At 50.2% G+C, this 17936-nt stretch overlaps 6 protein-coding genes across 6 annotated transcripts; 2 read left to right on the top strand and 4 right to left on the bottom strand.

The window, feature by feature from the left end:
* Positions 1–66: 66 nt before the first annotated feature.
* Positions 67–3966, bottom strand: FIBRA_02463 (uncharacterized protein; the record flags this gene model as incomplete). Its single annotated transcript, XM_012324324.1, has 7 exons — positions 67–186; positions 251–2272; positions 2323–2907; positions 2967–3047; positions 3111–3554; positions 3608–3770; positions 3824–3966. 7 exons carry the CDS (start codon positions 3964–3966, stop codon positions 67–69), a joined length of 3558 nt encoding a protein of 1185 aa, XP_012179714.1.
* A 172-nt stretch (positions 3967–4138) lies between these two features.
* FIBRA_02462 (uncharacterized protein) lies at positions 4139–5097 on the top strand (the record flags this gene model as incomplete). Its single annotated transcript, XM_012324323.1, has 5 exons — positions 4139–4340; positions 4401–4513; positions 4574–4728; positions 4783–4879; positions 4939–5097. 5 exons carry the CDS (start codon positions 4139–4141, stop codon positions 5095–5097), a joined length of 726 nt encoding a protein of 241 aa, XP_012179713.1.
* A 466-nt stretch (positions 5098–5563) lies between these two features.
* On the bottom strand, positions 5564–6912 carry FIBRA_02461 (uncharacterized protein; the record flags this gene model as incomplete). Its single annotated transcript, XM_012324322.1, has 7 exons — positions 5564–5827; positions 5885–5969; positions 6027–6245; positions 6308–6372; positions 6435–6452; positions 6504–6533; positions 6598–6912. 7 exons carry the CDS (start codon positions 6910–6912, stop codon positions 5564–5566), a joined length of 996 nt encoding a protein of 331 aa, XP_012179712.1.
* A 280-nt stretch (positions 6913–7192) lies between these two features.
* FIBRA_02460 (uncharacterized protein) lies at positions 7193–8177 on the bottom strand (the record flags this gene model as incomplete). Its single annotated transcript, XM_012324321.1, has 5 exons — positions 7193–7333; positions 7385–7455; positions 7509–7802; positions 7874–7995; positions 8053–8177. 5 exons carry the CDS (start codon positions 8175–8177, stop codon positions 7193–7195), a joined length of 753 nt encoding a protein of 250 aa, XP_012179711.1.
* Positions 8178–10887: 2710 nt separating this feature from the next.
* FIBRA_02459 (uncharacterized protein) lies at positions 10888–13442 on the bottom strand (the record flags this gene model as incomplete). Its single annotated transcript, XM_012324320.1, has 6 exons — positions 10888–10980; positions 11040–11291; positions 11350–11473; positions 11528–11748; positions 11802–11984; positions 12045–13442. 6 exons carry the CDS (start codon positions 13440–13442, stop codon positions 10888–10890), a joined length of 2271 nt encoding a protein of 756 aa, XP_012179710.1.
* Positions 13443–13937: 495 nt separating this feature from the next.
* On the top strand, positions 13938–17367 carry FIBRA_02458 (uncharacterized protein; the record flags this gene model as incomplete). The annotated part of the gene is made up of 7 exons (XM_012324319.1): positions 13938–14166; positions 14213–14395; positions 14592–15671; positions 15726–15863; positions 15926–16535; positions 16590–17135; positions 17190–17367. 7 exons carry the CDS (start codon positions 13938–13940, stop codon positions 17365–17367), a joined length of 2964 nt encoding a protein of 987 aa, XP_012179709.1.
* Between the last annotated feature and the right edge of the window lie 569 nt (positions 17368–17936).

Below are 17936 nucleotides of genomic sequence, written 5' to 3'. Positions count from 1 at the left end.
CTCATGTAAGTTAACGCTGCTATCCTAGTCACTCAATTGTAGATCATTCGTGGATAATTCACAACTTCACAACGGGTTGAATGGAGGCGCGAGCGATTGAAAATTATCCGCAGGAAACGGCATTGCCGCCGTCTGCATCGGCATTGGCACTGTCACTAAGCTAGGGGAGGGCGCGCCCTCGAATTCCTGAGCGCGCCCAAGCGCCGATCAGTAGCTAGCAAAACGGTCAAACGACCATCGCTACACCTACATCTACATGCATACTCGGCAGCCTGCTGGTGTTTTGGCGTGCTGATGGTGCCTGGCGCAACTGTCTGAAGTCGTTCTTATTGTACGTCTTGGTGAGACCCGTCGACGCCGGTGAGCGTATTAATGCTGGAGGCGAAATCGCAACTAGTCCAAGGACATCTTGATTCAAAGCTTTGCGTGGTGGTGTCGATGGCGGGGGCATATTGGATCGGAGAAGCTCTTCGACGTCATGCATGGTGAGCTTAACGAAGTCCGGAATGGACACCGAATGCAGGTCCGTTTCTGCTTCTTCGGCAATTACGATCCTGCTTTCCAGTGCACCTAACCGCTCAGCCCACGAAGGATCCAAGACAGCACGAAGTTGATCCAAAAATGCCGAGTAAGAGGACCTAGTGAGCCCTTGCAGGGTCATAGAATGTGCATAGTTCGATGATGACGCAAGCCACTCTAGCAATTGTACACAGAGCTCGGCTGTGACAGTGCTTATGGAATGTGTATCGCCTTGCAGTCGAGAGAACAGAGGACCAAGCTCGGAGCGAAGACCGTCCGCGAGACTGTCCGCTGGGGAGTGTGACAAAAGGGCAAAACACTCATGAAGGAGGTTAGGTACCGAGTCAGCCTGTGTTTCCAAACTCTGTGATGCGCGTATTAGAATAAGAGCAAGAGAAGCACGTAACCCTGAGTCCATTTTCGAGTGTTCGGATGCTAAGACTTCTACCAATTCTGTGAGCGCAGGAGAAACAAAGTGTTGGTTCAGCAGTAACACTAAGCATGCCGAGAACGTCTGAGGGGATTCTTGCGCGGTTGTGAGGAAATCAATGCACGTCTTAGCAGATATGAACGAACTCCTTGCCAGATCAAGCCAGAAGTGCAGGGACATAGAAACTTGGAAATGTCGCAGTCCGCGTTCGCGAAGCTCCACGGCGGGGTCTTCCAAAAATTGTAGGGCACGCAGCAACCCTTTTAGCTCCTCGTGCAAAAGCCACTCGCCCACGCCGACCAAACCTCGATCGAGATTAATAAGTCGCTTGATAAAATGCGCCTTGTTCTCCGTGTCCAGAACGCTACAAAATGCCCATAGTTCCTTCAGCAACAGAGGCATCACACGTTGTATCCAAACGGACGGCAGGCGATTTCCAGCGCCTGGCATAGGCAACAGAAAGTCGACAAGGCAAAACACCTGTAGTAAATGGTGCACGGGATCCAAATCTTCGCTGTGTAGCCCCGACTGAAGCAGAGTCTTTAGAACCACTTCAGCCCCAAGCTTGCCTCCCTCCGAGGGAACCTCCGGATCAGAGAGGGTGCGCACAATGTCTATACATGTCTGTCTTGTCCCCTGTGCTGTCACACAAGTAGGGCTGGATTGTGAATAAAGCATGTCGACAGCATCCGTACAGACGAACAAGTCAGCGACGCTGGTTGTCAAAGTGGCTATGGCACGACCGGGGAGCGGGTATGCCGGAATAAGGCGGAGGGAGAGCTTCAGCAACTCGTCTGCCGCGCAAAACAGCTGGTATAACAATTCTTGTGGCTTGTGCTCCGGAAGTCTCAGACCAAATTGACCCTTTATTTCTTCGGAAAGGGGTACGAAGACGTCTACGAGACGCATGATGAGTCCAACAGAGCCTTCCTCCCAGAAATCTTGCAAGACCTGAAATTCACGCTGCTCATCGAGCTCTTGATCAATGACGGCAAGAGCTACACGCAGGGTGCGCAAGTTTGTCAGCGTCAATGGATGGTCGACTGGACGCATGAGTTCGTCAATTGCCCCTGGTAGTCCATCGTCAGCGACGATTGCAGCTTGGCGCATGGACTCGCGCTCATCGTCGGTAATAAATGAATGCGGTGGCCTGAGAGACAATATACACTTGATCAGATCATAATGTAGAATGGCGTGTGGATCCTTGGCAAGGTTTACGAGGATATGTTCCGCGTCCAGACCCGCACGTCGAGGCGGATCATTGTCCATCATACATTCAAGACGGAACGTCATCTGCTTCAGTAGAAGTAAATGGTTCACGATCTATATGATGCATGTTAGCATGTTTACAGATGGATTCGCTTGAAACTTACTTCTCGATATCCATCAACACCTTGCCATAATCGTATGATGCTTAATGCACGTTCTCTGCAGAGCTTGTGCGGATATGCATCCGCGAACGCATACACTGCTAGGACAGCAGAGACACCAACGGCTGCTCTCAAAAAAGCAATGAATTCATCGTGTGACACCGACGATTTCAGCAAGCCAAACAGATAAGGGGGATGAGGAAGGGGTATAGGCATGATCGGATTTTCGCTCAGCATGTTCGCAATGTTGTCATGGGTGATCATCGACTCTAACCATACACCGAGGGACTGTTCATCAGTGCCAATATCTTTGAGCATCTCACATGCGCTGATGAAATCGCCTTGAGTATTCGAAAGGACATCTTCAAGCGTAATCCAGCCTCTGATCCTCCGGATTAGCTTGTGAGCTGCGCTTTGCGTCTCCTTGTCTGAGTTTGGATCCCTGGCAATGGTACCGACTATCTCCAAGAACCAGTCATTGTCAAGGTATCTTGCAATATCAGGGTTGGTGGCAGCATCATGCATTCTTAGGAGTGTCAGCTCATCCATATTATAGCTGTCAAAGACTTTTGAGAGATCCAACTTGTCCTGAAGTGGCTGATTAGGGGGTAATTTTGGGGGGAAAAAAGGTACACCGCAAAACTCACCAAAAGGTGTCTGGACATACTAGGATGTTGAGATGCTGCATGCGCCAGGATCCCAGCTACAAGATACGATTGGCTACTGTCCTGTCCATTCGTGTCATCAACTGGCTGTATGCGGCATGTCACAATCTAAGGTGAGTAACGTACTTTGGCGCGTATCGAACTGGCTACATTTTGTGCAAAACGTATTAACGTATCATCAGCCACATCGTCAGGGACAGGCCTTGTAGTCAATCGAAACGCTTGTTCTAAGTCGAAGTTGCTTGTTTCGCTATCTAGATCAGGATGTAAATACGGAAACTCGGGAAGATCCCAATCGTCGCTTGGAGGTTTTAGGCAAAACACCAAACGGATAGCTAGTGGCAGTGACGGAGCGTCGGGAATGAGGCACAACAATTGTCGTGCGAGAGTACATGGATCGAGTGAATTCGACGGGTCCAGGGACCGTGAGAGTGGAATAGGCTCAAATGAAGGTATTTGCCGTGGCTCATATGTCGTGGGTGGCGGGGAAAGCTCTGATATAATGTCACCGTAAATGGCCATCGACACGCTTTCGTAGCCTCCCCTTACAATCATGAGACGAGTAGCGTACTAAGACAGTCTGAATAAGCTTAAAGGAAAATACGCAAATGTACGGTGCTCACCTCCGAACCCATGAGGACATAGAAATCTGACTTCCCTCCTGCATAAGCGATGACTGTTGGTACGAGTGCATTGGTCGGCTTTGGCTTCTCTCTTGACTTAGGTTGCACAACTCTGTAAGCATTGAAATAAAGCTCAAGATAAAAAGCTTGTGGGTCTGTGCGACTTTCAAATTCTCCGTGAATCGCGGGGTAAGTATCTCAGTGTGCGGGGCTGACCTGATTATCTCCGGATGTTGTGCAAATGGCTGCGCACCAGTAGGAAAAATACGGATAGACTGCACACGGACGGGGGAAGAGAAGCGAATGGCAGCGAGATTTCCTACTCCAGAGGGCTCAAGTGTGCACCAGTGTAGCAGCATCTTGGCGAGAGTTCATGAGGGGATGCTGGGATGGAAAAGAGATATAGACGCTCGACGTTGCTGCGCGCGCCAGAGCTTAGAGGGCGCTGCCCGGTGGACTGACGGAGACGATCCAAAGCGCACCACCACATCGCCTGCTCGTCCCCTTGTCACACGCTATAAAATACTTTCAATGTCAACTGTACTGACTACCCCAAGATCTCCTACATTTCCCGTACCAGACACCTTCAATGGTCTCACCGTCCGCCAAGCGGTACGCCGCACACGCAGTAGTAGCATTCTCAAAGTCGAAAAAGTCGGCGTCGAATCGCAGGAGGAGGTCCTCGATTCTGCCATGTACGAAAATGTGAACGCGGAATGGGTAAATCGCAAAGGTATGTCTCGCTCGTGCTGCGCTGTTGATTCAGTCATCCTGATGTGCATCGACTGCGCAGGTGCCTGGCTCATTCACCCTGCCCTCATTTTCGCTGGCAAAATGGTTATCGATACTATCCCGGGTATGAGGCAAGATATTAGCTGGTTCCTGGTTAATTTGGTGTATCTGGGGGTGCGTCATCCGCCCGTCCGGCTATGACAAGCCATTGTCTGAATTGGGTATACCGTATAGTTCTCATATCTCATGTTCCACTGGGTCACCGGGATTCCCTTCCAGTCTGATCAGCATGCCGGTGTGTATGATGAATTGACACTATGGGAGCAAATCGACCAGGGCGCACAGTATACACCGGCTAAGAAATGGTTGTTTATCGTGCCCGTACTGCTGTACGACTGCCCGCTTTTTCATGTCTTACATGATCTCAGTCACGTCCTGTGTAGATTCCTCGCGTCAACTCACTATTCTGAATACAATCCCTGGATGTTTGCAATTAACCTCACGGCGCTCATATTCGTACTCATCCCCAAACTGCCACAGGTAGGTTCATGGTAGTTTCCGCCTCCGCTCCTTTTGCGCATGAGCTAATGAATTTTTAGCTTCACCGTCGTCGAGTTCGTTTCATGGTCGACGAAGATGACCCGTCTGGTCTGGGCAGCTCTACTGCACCTACCCCGCGATCAGGTTCGTCGACGCCCACGAATGGAGAGATTCGCGCGACCGCGATCGAGACCATCACAGAGTCTAAGTTCGAGTAGAAATCTATCGGACAACACATTCTAGCTGCATTGCATAGGGTATTTCTCTTCTCGGTCTAATTATCATCTCCGGTTCACCTAGGAGCCAGTGCAGAGTTACGCATACTGCATTACATTGTCGCAGTGCCATCGCAGCTTCTCTAATATTACATGAACTTGTGTTGTCTGTCATCTAATTCTGCGATGTAATCAATACAAGGTCTAGATGCTCTCCTCCCCTACCTAATTCCGTCATGGGTGTCGTGATGCGGTTGCCACACGCGGATCCCCTTGTTAACTGGCTGTTTTCTCTGTCGTCTCACCGTATTGTTGGAGTCGCAGCCTATTTTTACATACGTCATCTCTGTACGAAGACCACGACGAAGGAATACCCACAAATTTCGTAGGAGCATCATGATAGTCACCTTACCAATGGTGGGCATGTACAGGGACGCCTGTGAAGTAGAGCCGCGATCCACATTTCACACTAATGCTGCTTGAAGCGAGCTGATCCACTCACTTTATCACGCACATCCGCTCCGAAATTTTTGTCTGCCGCAATGTTCACGCACACGCAGCCATCCTTGAGCCACTCAGTCTTGACTTTGTATTCAGCACTCGGCACAGCAGAAACAACGACATCGGAGAGCGCAAGACATTCTTGGAGTGTATGCGTGCTGGGACGTACAACATGCCGTGGAAAGTAGCGCCGCTTGACGTCTGTATTTTCGCGGGGACGTTTGGTGTATTCCTGTTATTGAAGAATATGTTCAGCAACAACGGACATTTGTTCACGGCGTTACAGCACCTGTATAGAATCTATGTCAACGGAGAAGACGCGTGCACCATCGTTTGCGAGGAGTGCAGCCAACGGCCGCCCAACTACCTCAGATCTCCGGAGGCCACAATTAGGACATACAGTCTCACCGGCGGAATTTTGGACATCCTACCGATTAATGACGGAGATGGTCTTTCCATACGCACCATCGCCATAGGGAAGCAGCTTGTTGTATATGCCAATGTGCTCGAGGCATTTGACCACCGCGAGCGGCGTACATGGAAGAATGGACTTCACGGTGCCCGGGGGTGGTTGATCTTCGACTGCCGGTGCGGGTGCTGTCGTAGAAGGAACTGAAGACAAAAGAGTCTTGGGGTCTAGGAATCGAATGCTACAACAACAAATTAACAAGCTAGTCCACATTCTGTATCGGACATGAACTGATGTGCGCACTTGTGATACAAATTGTAATGAAACTTGAAGTGCAATCCTTCGACATCCTTGAAGGGCGAAACAACCTTGTTGATATTTGAATTTGTCTTCTCGCTTTATCAATGATTGGCTGAATTAAATGACTCACCTGCTGCAGATAATGGTCCTACAGACTGGTGTGTTCAGCGCGAGTATCAAAACAGGAATGTTGGCTGACCTGTTGACCGCCAAAAATCGGATAGTATACCTCCAGTGATAAATGATGATCCCATATTCAGTGTATATCATCCACAACAGTTATCTGCACTTACCATGATCCCGTCCACGCTCGGATCCTCGTTTGCTTCGATGATCGCCTCCTCCACTCCATCTCCTTCACTTAATGAGATATCTGCTGCCGCCCCGGTTTTTTTCAACACAAAATTCACGCCAAGTGAATTGCACTGCTTTTGAGTAAACTCGGCATAGAACCTGCTAGAGACTGCAGAGGTCGCGAGGATTCCGACAAGCTTGGATGCACGCGGACGCGTAGACAGGACCGCAGTTATTTCATCGCGAAAATAGTTCGCTATTGTGTCTGCCTTTAGCAGAACACCTTTGCCGTATGATCCTGTGGCATCAGACATTATCAAACAGTGAGCAGGACAGAAAAAAAAACGACAAAGTCGGAACGCTATAATGAGACGCGTCCCACGTGATTCCATTTCAGGCACAATCAACAACTGGGGACTCCGGGACTCACGGAAACAGGAAGCTAGAACAACTTCGAAAAGGCTACAGTCGAGGTATACATCCACTACGAAGAACAGTAATAGTTTGGTATACAAGGGGGGAAGAAATTAACAGCACTTCTGTAGTACACATCATCTGAGTCCTTCATCGATGAAAATTCCGTGGACACTGAATCTACACTTCGTGAGCAACACCGTTGACCTTGACCGGTGCATCATCATCCACGGACATGGCACTATCTTCTTCAACGCTGTGGTCCACAGAAGCCTCGGCATCCTCGTCTTCCTCTTCGTCGTTCATCAGCTTCGCAGCCATCTAAACGGGGATATGAGCAACACAGCAGGAGATAAAGCCTCAGGAATATACCTTCATAGCTTCAGCTTCATTAGAGTAATGCCTCCCACGAGCTCTTACGAACGCAGCGTGCTTAGCGGCAGCTGGGTGAAATAGTCAAGATCCCCGTTAACAGGAGTTAAACAAAATTCCGTACTCTCTTCGTCCATCTCCTCGAATTCTACTTCATCACCTGGCTGGCGGTCCTCCAATCTAATAGTTTCTCGCGCATCATCAGGGAGATTAAAACTGGTGCTCCGGCTGGATCGTCCACTCTCAGGCCGTCCAGATGCCGTTGATGTTCGACCTGTGCTTGAGAAGGATGTTCGGCGGGATGAAGGGGTCGATCCACCCCCTGTCGCTCCCGTACTGCTACTAGGTGACATACCACGGACAGGCGAGATAGCGCTGGGGCTGACGGTTCTGCCGTTCAAATCGAGCGAGGGAATATCTACGAGCGACCGCCACATTTCTCGATTAGTACCATGTAACGAGGCGATGTGCATGAACAATTATCCTTACCGCCCTCTAGGGTATCGGTTTCTGCATTGTATCGTACATATGGAGTTTTGGGCTCAGTAATCTTCATCTGACTGTCTTTCTGCGCTTCTGTAAGCGCTAAGTTCTCCTCATCCCACTGCAAGCTATATGTGACGAGGATCTACTTAGTCGTTCACAATCGATAACGAGCTGGTACATACTGTTGGCTTGTAGGATGAGCTGGAGGGGCGTTTTTTAAAATCCCTTTTGGCTTGGAGTTCGAGCGCGACATGGGCGGCTGGTGCGGAGAGGGGGAAGGCGAGTCACGCACGACATCGGTGGACATACTGTCAGCTAGGTATAGGCGAAAAACCGGGTTGTGGTGGTTCGAGTACAAGATCAGTAGACAGTGAGTAGTCTTGCGGTATCAACGTTGTTTCCCAGGAGCGATCCAAACGCAGCGTTGCAGAGACAGAGTTGGTGCGGTGTGCTAAGGATGGTATCCTTGATATGGCGAACCTCATCGGACACGTGATACCGCAGGATAGTCCGAACCCCGGAACCACTTCGACTCGGACTCGAATTCTCGTTGAACGTTGTGTGAGAGAGTGTTTGTTCTTGGGAATTCCAGCTTTATTGTCTTCGCCCAGGATCTGTTGTATATCGTGGAACTTGCAATGGTACTCGACAGATCAGCATCGCGCCGAAGATTAGGACTGGCTACATGTGATGACGTCGCAACAGTACCGTGTAGTGGAAGCGGTACATATAGCTCTAGCTCATACAGGAAATGGTGTAGGTGGTGCTTTGACTGCAATGAATAATCTTTGAAAGAATGAAATTTTACTGTCGCAGGAATCCGGTTTTGTGCGATAGTGGTACGGCAATAGAATTTTGGAGTGCGGCAGTGTCTTTAAGCGTGTTCTATACAACTTGAAGCTCCGAGGCTTACACACTGTTACTTTAAAATCCCTGAACCACCTGTCCCATTTTGTGAGGTTTTCCGGTCATCAAAGTGAGTCTAGGAGCTTACGGTATTGTCTGAATAGTATGCTCATACCGACGCTCAATTATAAACCAAGGCGGCTTAAGTCATCCCGACTAAGTATACATGCGCATATCCATCATTGTTAGTTATCTTCAGCATTCGTCTGTCGAGTTGAATTTCTATTGCGGACTCAACCGGGTAACTCTTCTGATAGTTCTGATTTGAGATGCCGCATATTTTGCAAGCTGCGGAGTCCGGATGGCTTTCAAGTGTGTTGGTTATCGTGTAGCGACGGTCTGGTGTTACAGCAAAGCTTTTCAGAAGGTCGAATGGGTGGAGCATATGATTGATTGTAATCCGCGTCGAGAAGTCACTACTGCCGATTATCACAATGTCCTTGAAGGCTCTCAGACCTGCGAAAATTATGGATTCATGCGAGCATTTATCCTTGAAGGTCAATCGGCCCGGGTGATTCTTGGACTCTACATTAGCTGATCAGGCACATGAAAATTTCTTCCAAGGAAACTCATAAATCGAAGGCTGAAGGCACTCTCATACAAGAAACCAAGACCGGATTCAACCGGCTTCCGGAGTGTTCTCATAGTAGATATCATCCTTGGTCGGCAGCCACTAAGCAGTGTTCTGCGTGCGGTGTCTCGTATTGCAGTACAGAATGCCAGAAAGCTGCTTGATGCAGGTGTATTTTCGAATCCGCCACGGCCAATAAACACGGCTGATCACTTGTTTCGCGACGCTTATAGCGATCAAAATGATCCAGCAATCCCCAAACGCGCGAGGACTATGGCTTCACAAAAGCAATGACCGTGAGCGATGAAGGAAAACCTTCCGGCCTCTGCATAAATCTCTGGAGAGTCAGCGGAACGCTTGTGAACACACTCGAGGCCACATGAGTCACTGGATACCTTTGGGGAGGTTATTATCCTTGATCCCTAAGAATGAGTATTTGTTGGATCATTCAAAACCGATGCCTGGGGGTCCCATTCAGGAGATGGAGATTCATGCCCGCTGACATCCTCGAAAGAGGATTTCAGACAGATACCATGTGTCTGCATGGCCGAAGGGCGAGCGCGCATACTATAAATTCTGCCACTTGGTGCTTTCAAAGTATTATATACCCCGCATTAGCCCCAATACCACTGCCGGTGGGTGAAGTTAGGGTTTTGCACTTGTTCGTGGCTATATGATACGCACAGATTGGCCGCCCGATATTTATCGCTCACTCCTCGACAAGTATACATTCGAGCGATTCTGGTCCATCTACCAATCATCCTGTCTCTTATCTTGAATCCGAGGATTCAGAACGGTCCATACAGACGGCCGTGTATCCCTCTTTCAGATCGAATCTTCAAGACGTACTTGCAAACTCACCAAACGCGTTTAAGCCCGTGTGGCACCTCAAACAATCTGTCCTATCCGAGGATAATAATGCAAGACCATACAACTTCGTGGCCGTCAACTATGGATCTGTCCATTGTCAATCGCTGCTTGAGCGCGACGATGTGAAGAGCCTCTTCAAGTACGTCTTCCGAAAAAAATTCAAATAACCCTTCTTTAATTACACGATGTAGCCATCAACGGGAATTTTTTTGAATTCGTTGATGAACACATGACCTTCAAATACAATTAGCGAGCGAAGTTTATGAGGCTTACGAAGAATCCTTACCCTTTGCTGTATCCCTAGGTGGGCATTACCCCTTGCACAGCAGTCTAATCTTAATTTCGAAGCTTGCTAGTTCAGCTTACATCAACGAACCACAAGAATGCTGGCGTACAAATATTAAAAGGGCTACCTGTGAATAGCTGAAAGGTGGCCGGCGATACTTTATTGCACGTTATGAAAAGGTTCCACTGCAATTAACCTGCTCATAAAAGAGATCTAAGCTAAAACCCGTTGTGTCTAAGACCGAGTATGGATGTCAAAAATGTGATACGAAATTGCTAGAAAATAAGATAGATGCCATGACTTGCCGTATCGTTCGTGTATGATACGCGTAGCTGAAGATGATCATGGACGTGCCAATTCATACCAATCCGCTAAGGTCCGCGCTCATCGTCGAACCATGAGTTTATACGTCGACCAGCCTGCCAGTACCGCAAATGCTGCCAGCGCTCCTATAATAGCGGAGAACCACGCATATCCCTGCATGAACCAAAATTTGGTCAACATTCATATCATCAGTCATCATGACGTTGCTTTACTTCTACTACATCTTGCCCTGGAACATGCACGTTCATCCCCCAGAGACCAGTGACGAGGTTCATGGGAATAAGAACTGTGCCCAGCGCAGTGAGTTTTGAGAGCACGTCATTTATCTGATTATTAGCCTCGGTCATTTCAATGGAGATCTGCGCCAAGTAGTTTGAGTGAGAGCGCGAAAGAATCTTCTCATAATGGTTAAGATTCTGCGTCATAGTAATCAAGTGGTCTTGAATATCGGAGAGATACAAGCCCTATGATCATCATTGCATTAAATTCACAAGTCGCCCAATCTCAAGGGGATATTCTTACAATATCTGAGGTGGGGGCTACACGCCAGTTCTCATTGCATCGTTTTGCCAGACCCTTCACGACGTCGGCCTTGTTGCCCATCAGTCTTAACAGACCCATGACCTTCTTGCGACACGTCCCAATCCTATAAGGCCAACCTCGGTGTACTGTAATTGAAATTGTGCAAGGAAATACACACCTCCTCAGCATGTCACTCTGCTCAGCCTCTTTCAGAATAAGCACGAGTTCATCGATGCTGTCAACCTCATACTCGATGCTCTGGATGAGCGGGCCAAACGCGTCCGTGATATCGTCAATGAGAGCATACGAGATCCAATCAGATGTTACGCTGATATAGTCCTTTAGCTGCTTAATCCGCCGTCGAACGTTCTGGGGATGGGGAGTCGGGCGGAAATGGAACTGGACTCTCGACTCAGCACCGAAGGAAGACACTGCGTCCAGACCCAACTCACCGAAAGAATTCCCTCACGGAAGACAATGATGTACATGTTCAAGGGCTCTAGATAGGTTGGGCTGTATGGGTCCTGGTCAAACCCGCGGAAACATACAAGATAATAGTTTCGAAAGAGCTCGATCTTTTCTCGTGTCTCTTCCATTTGGATATCTTCTGTCGTCAATGGATGGATAGAGAATACCTACATGGGGATAAAAGAGCGTCAACCGCTGTTAGAAATATCCACAACAGTTGAACCGACCTTGCTCAACAGTTTCATCTCTTCATCCGTTGGAGATAGAACGTCGAGCCACCAAGTGCAGCTTTCTCCGCTGCCGTCGCCGATACCTCTTCCCCCACCGTTCGACTGCTTCCCCGACAGTGCTCCAAATGCTACAGGATTGAAGGCCGGTGACGTCACTCCAGATCTAATACCTAGAACTGGGCTTGTAATCGAACTGCCGTTCGTTCCCATCCGAACGTTCATACCCGGCCGAGTAGGGTTGACATTAGTCGCTGGTGTACGCCCAAGGAACAGGTCCTCAAAGCTCTGACCTTCTGCGGGAAGCTCGCTCAAGCTGCGTGCATGGATCGTTGCCGACAAGGCATTGGAGTAGAAAGAAAATCGATATGGTCTATCATGTCCAGACCCCGGGCCTCCACTGAGTCCATGTCCACCCATACCCACTCCGGCACCCGCTGGAGTACCATTTATGATATCATTGAGATTCTCGTACGACGGTACGGCGCTGAGTGTTGTTCCTGAAGTAGGAGGTGCCGCGCCAGGTTGCTCGAACAATGCAAGCTTGCCTCGCCGCGGAGCTCGCTCGCTTTGCGAAAGCTTTCGATGACGTGCACGAGGAATTGTGAACAGCGTGCTCGCACTGGGGCTTGCATCTGGCTCACCCGGGCTCTGGGGCTGTGCTGCAGGTGGCCGTCCAAACGAAGTGCCTCCTACCACCCCAAGTAGAGAGCCGGGTGTCTGCAGTCCCAATCTCGCCTTCTCTTCTCGCGCGAATGCTTCCATAGGCGAAAAGTCGTGCTCCTGTCGCTCCGGAGGACTCGCAGAAGTAGGCCCAACACTTGCCTGATACATAGGTAGACCACCCTCTGGATCATTTGTGTCGAGGGAAACGAGGAGCGATGGGTCGTGGGCTGCACTAAGATGATTGAGATGCACGTCGGGAGCGGGGCCTGGGTGATAGTGCTCTGCGTTTACATTGTCCGGGTCCGACACTGCGTGAGGGCGTCCCCTTGCCTCAGTCATCGCCTGTTCCTCTTGAAGGCTTAGTGCGGGGAATTGCACGGGGGTATCAGATACGGTGGAGAGAGGTCGAGGTACAGGTGCGATGGGGGAGACATTAGGCGAGATGGTAGAGACGACAGTGTTGCTACGTGCGCGGGAGAGCTGCATGGCCATGTCTGCATCCATAGTACGCTGTCGCTCCCGCATATCCGGATCATTGGGATTGTAAGAACGAGTGAGGGTGGGCGACAGACGGGGGCGGGAAGCAGAAGTGTCGCGGTCGGCGAGATCGCCGTTGCTGCGACGTGGGCGCACAGGGGAGTGAGATTGCGAGTGCTCTGAAGAAGGACGAATTGGCATTGGCGAGCTGATTAACGAGCTCGAAAGGATGGAAGGGGGTTCAGGCGAGGCCATGCTAGACGGAATTCAGGAGTCTCCTGGAAATTCCACTTGAGAAAGCTACCACGCCTGCTAAACATTGGGAGTGAGCCAATTCGAGATGATTCAGACGACGAGCAGAGTACAGACCTAGATAGCTACTGAAGAAAGACGGAGAGCAGGAATGAGCGGACTAATCACGGATCTAGTTTGTGCGAGGGATGATCTCCACGCTGTGATTCAAGCTCGATATCTGAGGAGCTTCGCAGGCCACACGCAGCGAAGAGAAGAGACTTTGACTAACTCGACGAGGGGCAAGGGAGACCTGGGAGGTGGATGGAGCGAAGTTGAAGAGACGGCCATATGACATGACGTTCAGCGCGATCCTGTCTCTGGCCCACGTTCCAATTACAATTTTACTAGCCTTCTGATAACAAAAACAACAACGGTAAAGCAGCCAAATCTAACCACTTGTAGCCAGTCTCAATGCAGAATACAGACCGCCGCTTATTGTACACACACTTCCTCTCCATGCCGGTGCGCTTTCCCTTCGCTGCCCTCGCCATATGTTCCGCACTTTCCCTCCTCCTCTTCTACCATTCTGGCCCAGATATTGCTTACACGCTCTCCCCACAAGGATGTCGTATGTCATGGATGTCGCCTTCTTATGTCCTCCAGTCCGCCTTTGATGACAGCTGGTCTCCTTTCGCCTCCCGCTACTCTCTCTTTCTATACCGCGAGGTCGGGTGGGAGTCGCCTGGTGAGGTAAGGTCTTATCGTGTCTGCTCATGTGTAATGTCATCAAGAGATGAACCCGCCGGCAGCGCAGCTGCATGGTTCCCCCGTGCTTTTCATCCCCGGAAACGCAGGGTCGTCCCATCAAGTCCGGTCCATAGCCTCTTCTGCGACTCGCCAATTCTTCTCCTCTCCGTATCATATATCCCCTGAATTCGCTAAGAATGGCCGTAAAGCCTTGGATTTTTTTGCCCGTACGTCCCTTTGTCCTCGATTCTTCCACTCGCACCTATGTTTGCAACTCGGTCTGTACCTATATTCCGTTTCATAAGGTCGTGTACACGCAAGCATGCTTGCGGAATCGCCTCCTCCACGTGTTCTTTTGCAACGCGCTTAGATTGCATTCGGCAACTTCTGCCCTCGTCATGTACTAATCCAACTCTATTTTAGTCGAGTTCAACGAGGATCTGTCGGCCTTCCATGGTTCCACTCTTGATGCAGAAATCAGATACGCTCGATCCGCAATTGACTACATACTCTCCTTGTACGCGGCTGGTTCACAGCCTGCCACCATAACCGTACTCGCACACTCAATGGGCGGAGTCGTCGCGACCGCTCTACTTCCCCACTCTAATATCTCTGCGCTAATCACCATGTCCACACCGCACACCCTCCCGCCTGCACGCCTCGACCGACGGATTGAGGCAATCTACTTCTCGAATCAAGATGTGCTACTGTCTGATTCGACGCCCATCCTCTCGTTATGCGGAGGTGCTACAGACCTCATGGTACCCGCGGAGTCGTGTATTTTGCATGAACCGCTGTCGGAGACCGACGGGCATGCGGATATATCCCTTCCATATCGAAGGACAGTATTCACAAGTGCATTGGAAGGCGCATGGACAGGCGTTGGACATAGGGAGATTGTATGGTGCCATCAGGTGCGATGGCGTATCGCAAGAGCCGCGCTGGAGCTCGCTACCGTATCCTCCAGAGTTGAACGAGAAAACGTGCTTGACAAGTGGTTGCGCGATGGACACATGCTACCTCCGGCCTCGCCTTTCGATACCGGTTTGGACTTGAATACGCTACGTGAAGATGAAATCGAGTACCTAGAGACATTGACGCCTCTTGTGCTTTCCGGACCCACGCACTCTCGCACCTATCTCCTTCCCATCCCGCACTCTGCGCTGAGGATCAGTTTCACACTTTACCTCTCTCGTGGCTCATTAGCGCCAATCGCATCTCACACACCGCTGCCCCTCCGAATTTCTGTTTTCCATTGCCAAGGTAGTGCATGTACAACGTTGAAACCGACCACACTGAAGCTCGTGCCGGAGCCTATCCCGAATAAGCCATTCCCTGCGCCTGATGAGGGGGCCGATGAGAGCGAAGGTGTGATCGTCTTTGGTAGCGAAGTGTCAGGAGGGACGCATATAGCGATACGAGTTGAGGGAGCAGATGGGCGAGGATGGGTTGTTGCTAACTACGACAATCCGAACTACGTGGTCAGTGATGTAGGACCATTGGGTACGTTTGAGCCCAGTTCATTGGCCGCTTACTGAGCGTAATATGATTACCTAGGTCTGATATTCTCCAAAGCGAATGTCGTACTGCAGGAGGATTCTCTGAGGACAGACATGCATTTTCCTCGCCTACTCTCAAATGCATTGCTGGTGTATCGGGCTGTGCCCGTATTTAAGGATTCTTCCTCTTGTGCAGGTCTGTGGTAATATCTAATTTTAAAAATGCGCAGCTCATCAAATATCGCATACATTGTATAGATGCACTTCTTCCACCCTTACTGCAGCATACCTCCCATCCCTCCGAAACGCATTATTTCCGTCTCGTTGCTCAAGAACCCAGTCCTCGGCCAATTCTCCTACACTCACACGCATCCGGACCATTCCTCTCCTCTGATATCAAGCATCCCATTTTCAGTACCGGATGCAACCTGACGATATATTCGTCTAATGAGCAGAAGTGCGCTGTGAGTAGCATAGAAATCTCCATTGATTGGTGGGGAACGCTTGGGCGATGGGGATCCCGTTATGCGCAGGCGGCGGTTACTTGGGGGGGAGGGGTGTGCGCATTACTTATATGCTCTTTCTGGGGTGTAAGCCCGTATATTACAGCAGCAACCTCAGTCACGCAGTCCCTCCATCACTTCATCTCACATACTTTTCCTCGGCTGCTCTTGGCTTCTGTCCTCGTCTCCTTGCTTCCATTACCCGTCCCATTCTGGGTGGGAAACGCAGGCGAGCCTATCTTCGTGGCTGTGGCGCCTATCCTGGGAATAACCGCTGTGGGCTTGGTGGTAATAAGCTGGATCGTATTGCGGATCTCCGTGAGTGCGGCGGCATGGTTTTTGAAAAAAGTGGGTAATGTGAGAAGGTAAGCGACGATGCTACCTTGTAGCTCAATATCTAATTTTTCTGCAAGACATAGAGAAGATCTGAGCCATCGCAGCAGTGCCCTTATCTCTATGGGGTTTGTGTTCCTCCTGATATTCGTGATCATACCATGGCAGGTAGCCTTCCTCGGGGCGTGGATATACCATTTCTACACCTGCGCTGTGCATTTCACATCTGCGTCGCCGATACAGGCATCTTCCAACTCCAGTGAAACAATCTCCCTCATGCCCCGCCTTCACTCGTCGCCGTCGAGGTTGTCGATTTCATTGGAAAATTCACAATCACCTGAAACACAACTTCCTCCTTCGCCATTGCCGCCGCAACGTGTAGCGTCGTTATATCCCTCTGCCGATGGCTCTGCTGGGAACGAACAACTGCACTTGCTCCTGCTGATGACCTGGCTCCTGCCGATCGTTGCACCCGTACTTGCTGTCTGGGTCCGTACAGTAGGGAGCTCGGGAATCCGCGCTATATGGGGATCCGGGTCGGGTTGGGGCGCAGATCGGAACGTGTTTGTTGTTGCGCCATGGTTAATCACGGTAGAATGGGCAAGTGTCGGCGGTGATTTTATAACTGCAAGGTGAATGCTGTGTGCCACATTGATGTCCTTGTGTTGATCTAATAAATGCTACAGAACCGGCGCTGCACGCGTTTCCGCGAGACTTGGCATGATTTTGCTCGCAATAGTAGCCTTCTTTGTGGGACCGCGTCAGGCATTCATCGTGTTGGAAGTGTCGAGCGCCGTCTTAACTTTGGTGCTCGTGCACAATGTGGGTCCACGGTATTGGGGAGGTCTGGGCTGGAACCTGTAGCATGCGTTGGATTGTCGATATTGATCACTGTAAGGACACGGCCTGATCAATCGATCACTCCTTGAAGGACCAGGTCAACCCAAACATGACTAGCACCATTGGCGACAATCTCTTCTATGCTTGTCGTATCCCTTGTAACTACCACTTTAATGAGGGTGTGCAGTGTGCTAGTAGCGTCGACATCTTGAGTCAGCCTGAAGCTTGTGAACAGTGAGTGCCTTGTGGGCTCTGATCCGCGAAGAGATCAGATGCGCTCCAAATCTCATCTTTGCCGAAGGTTGTGACCGCCTCGAGCATTGACCACTCGGTATTGGATTATTGTCAGACTCACAGAGCAAAGACCCAGCTGCGTTACTTGAGAGGTTACAGTCACAAGAGCGATTTTGAACTTCGAGTACTGCCTCTCGCTGGTCGCCGTTGACTTGACATCGACTGCTAACAGCCTGAGATCCCATCACTGGCGACTGGATACATCCTGGCGGCGACTCTGGCTCAGAGCACTGTCTTTCGACGTTCTCACTGTCAGCAGCTGGCTGCCTCTTTACCCCATACCCAATTCCTTGTGGTTT

Source organism: Fibroporia radiculosa (assembly GCF_000313525.1).
Source record: "Fibroporia radiculosa TFFH 294 genomic supercontigs, scaffold1258, whole genome shotgun sequence".
NCBI classification, from domain to species: Eukaryota; Fungi; Basidiomycota; class Agaricomycetes; order Polyporales; family Fibroporiaceae; genus Fibroporia; species Fibroporia radiculosa.
Note: the sequence above shows the minus strand (reverse complement) of the source record. Positions and strands in the feature narration are given on the sequence as shown.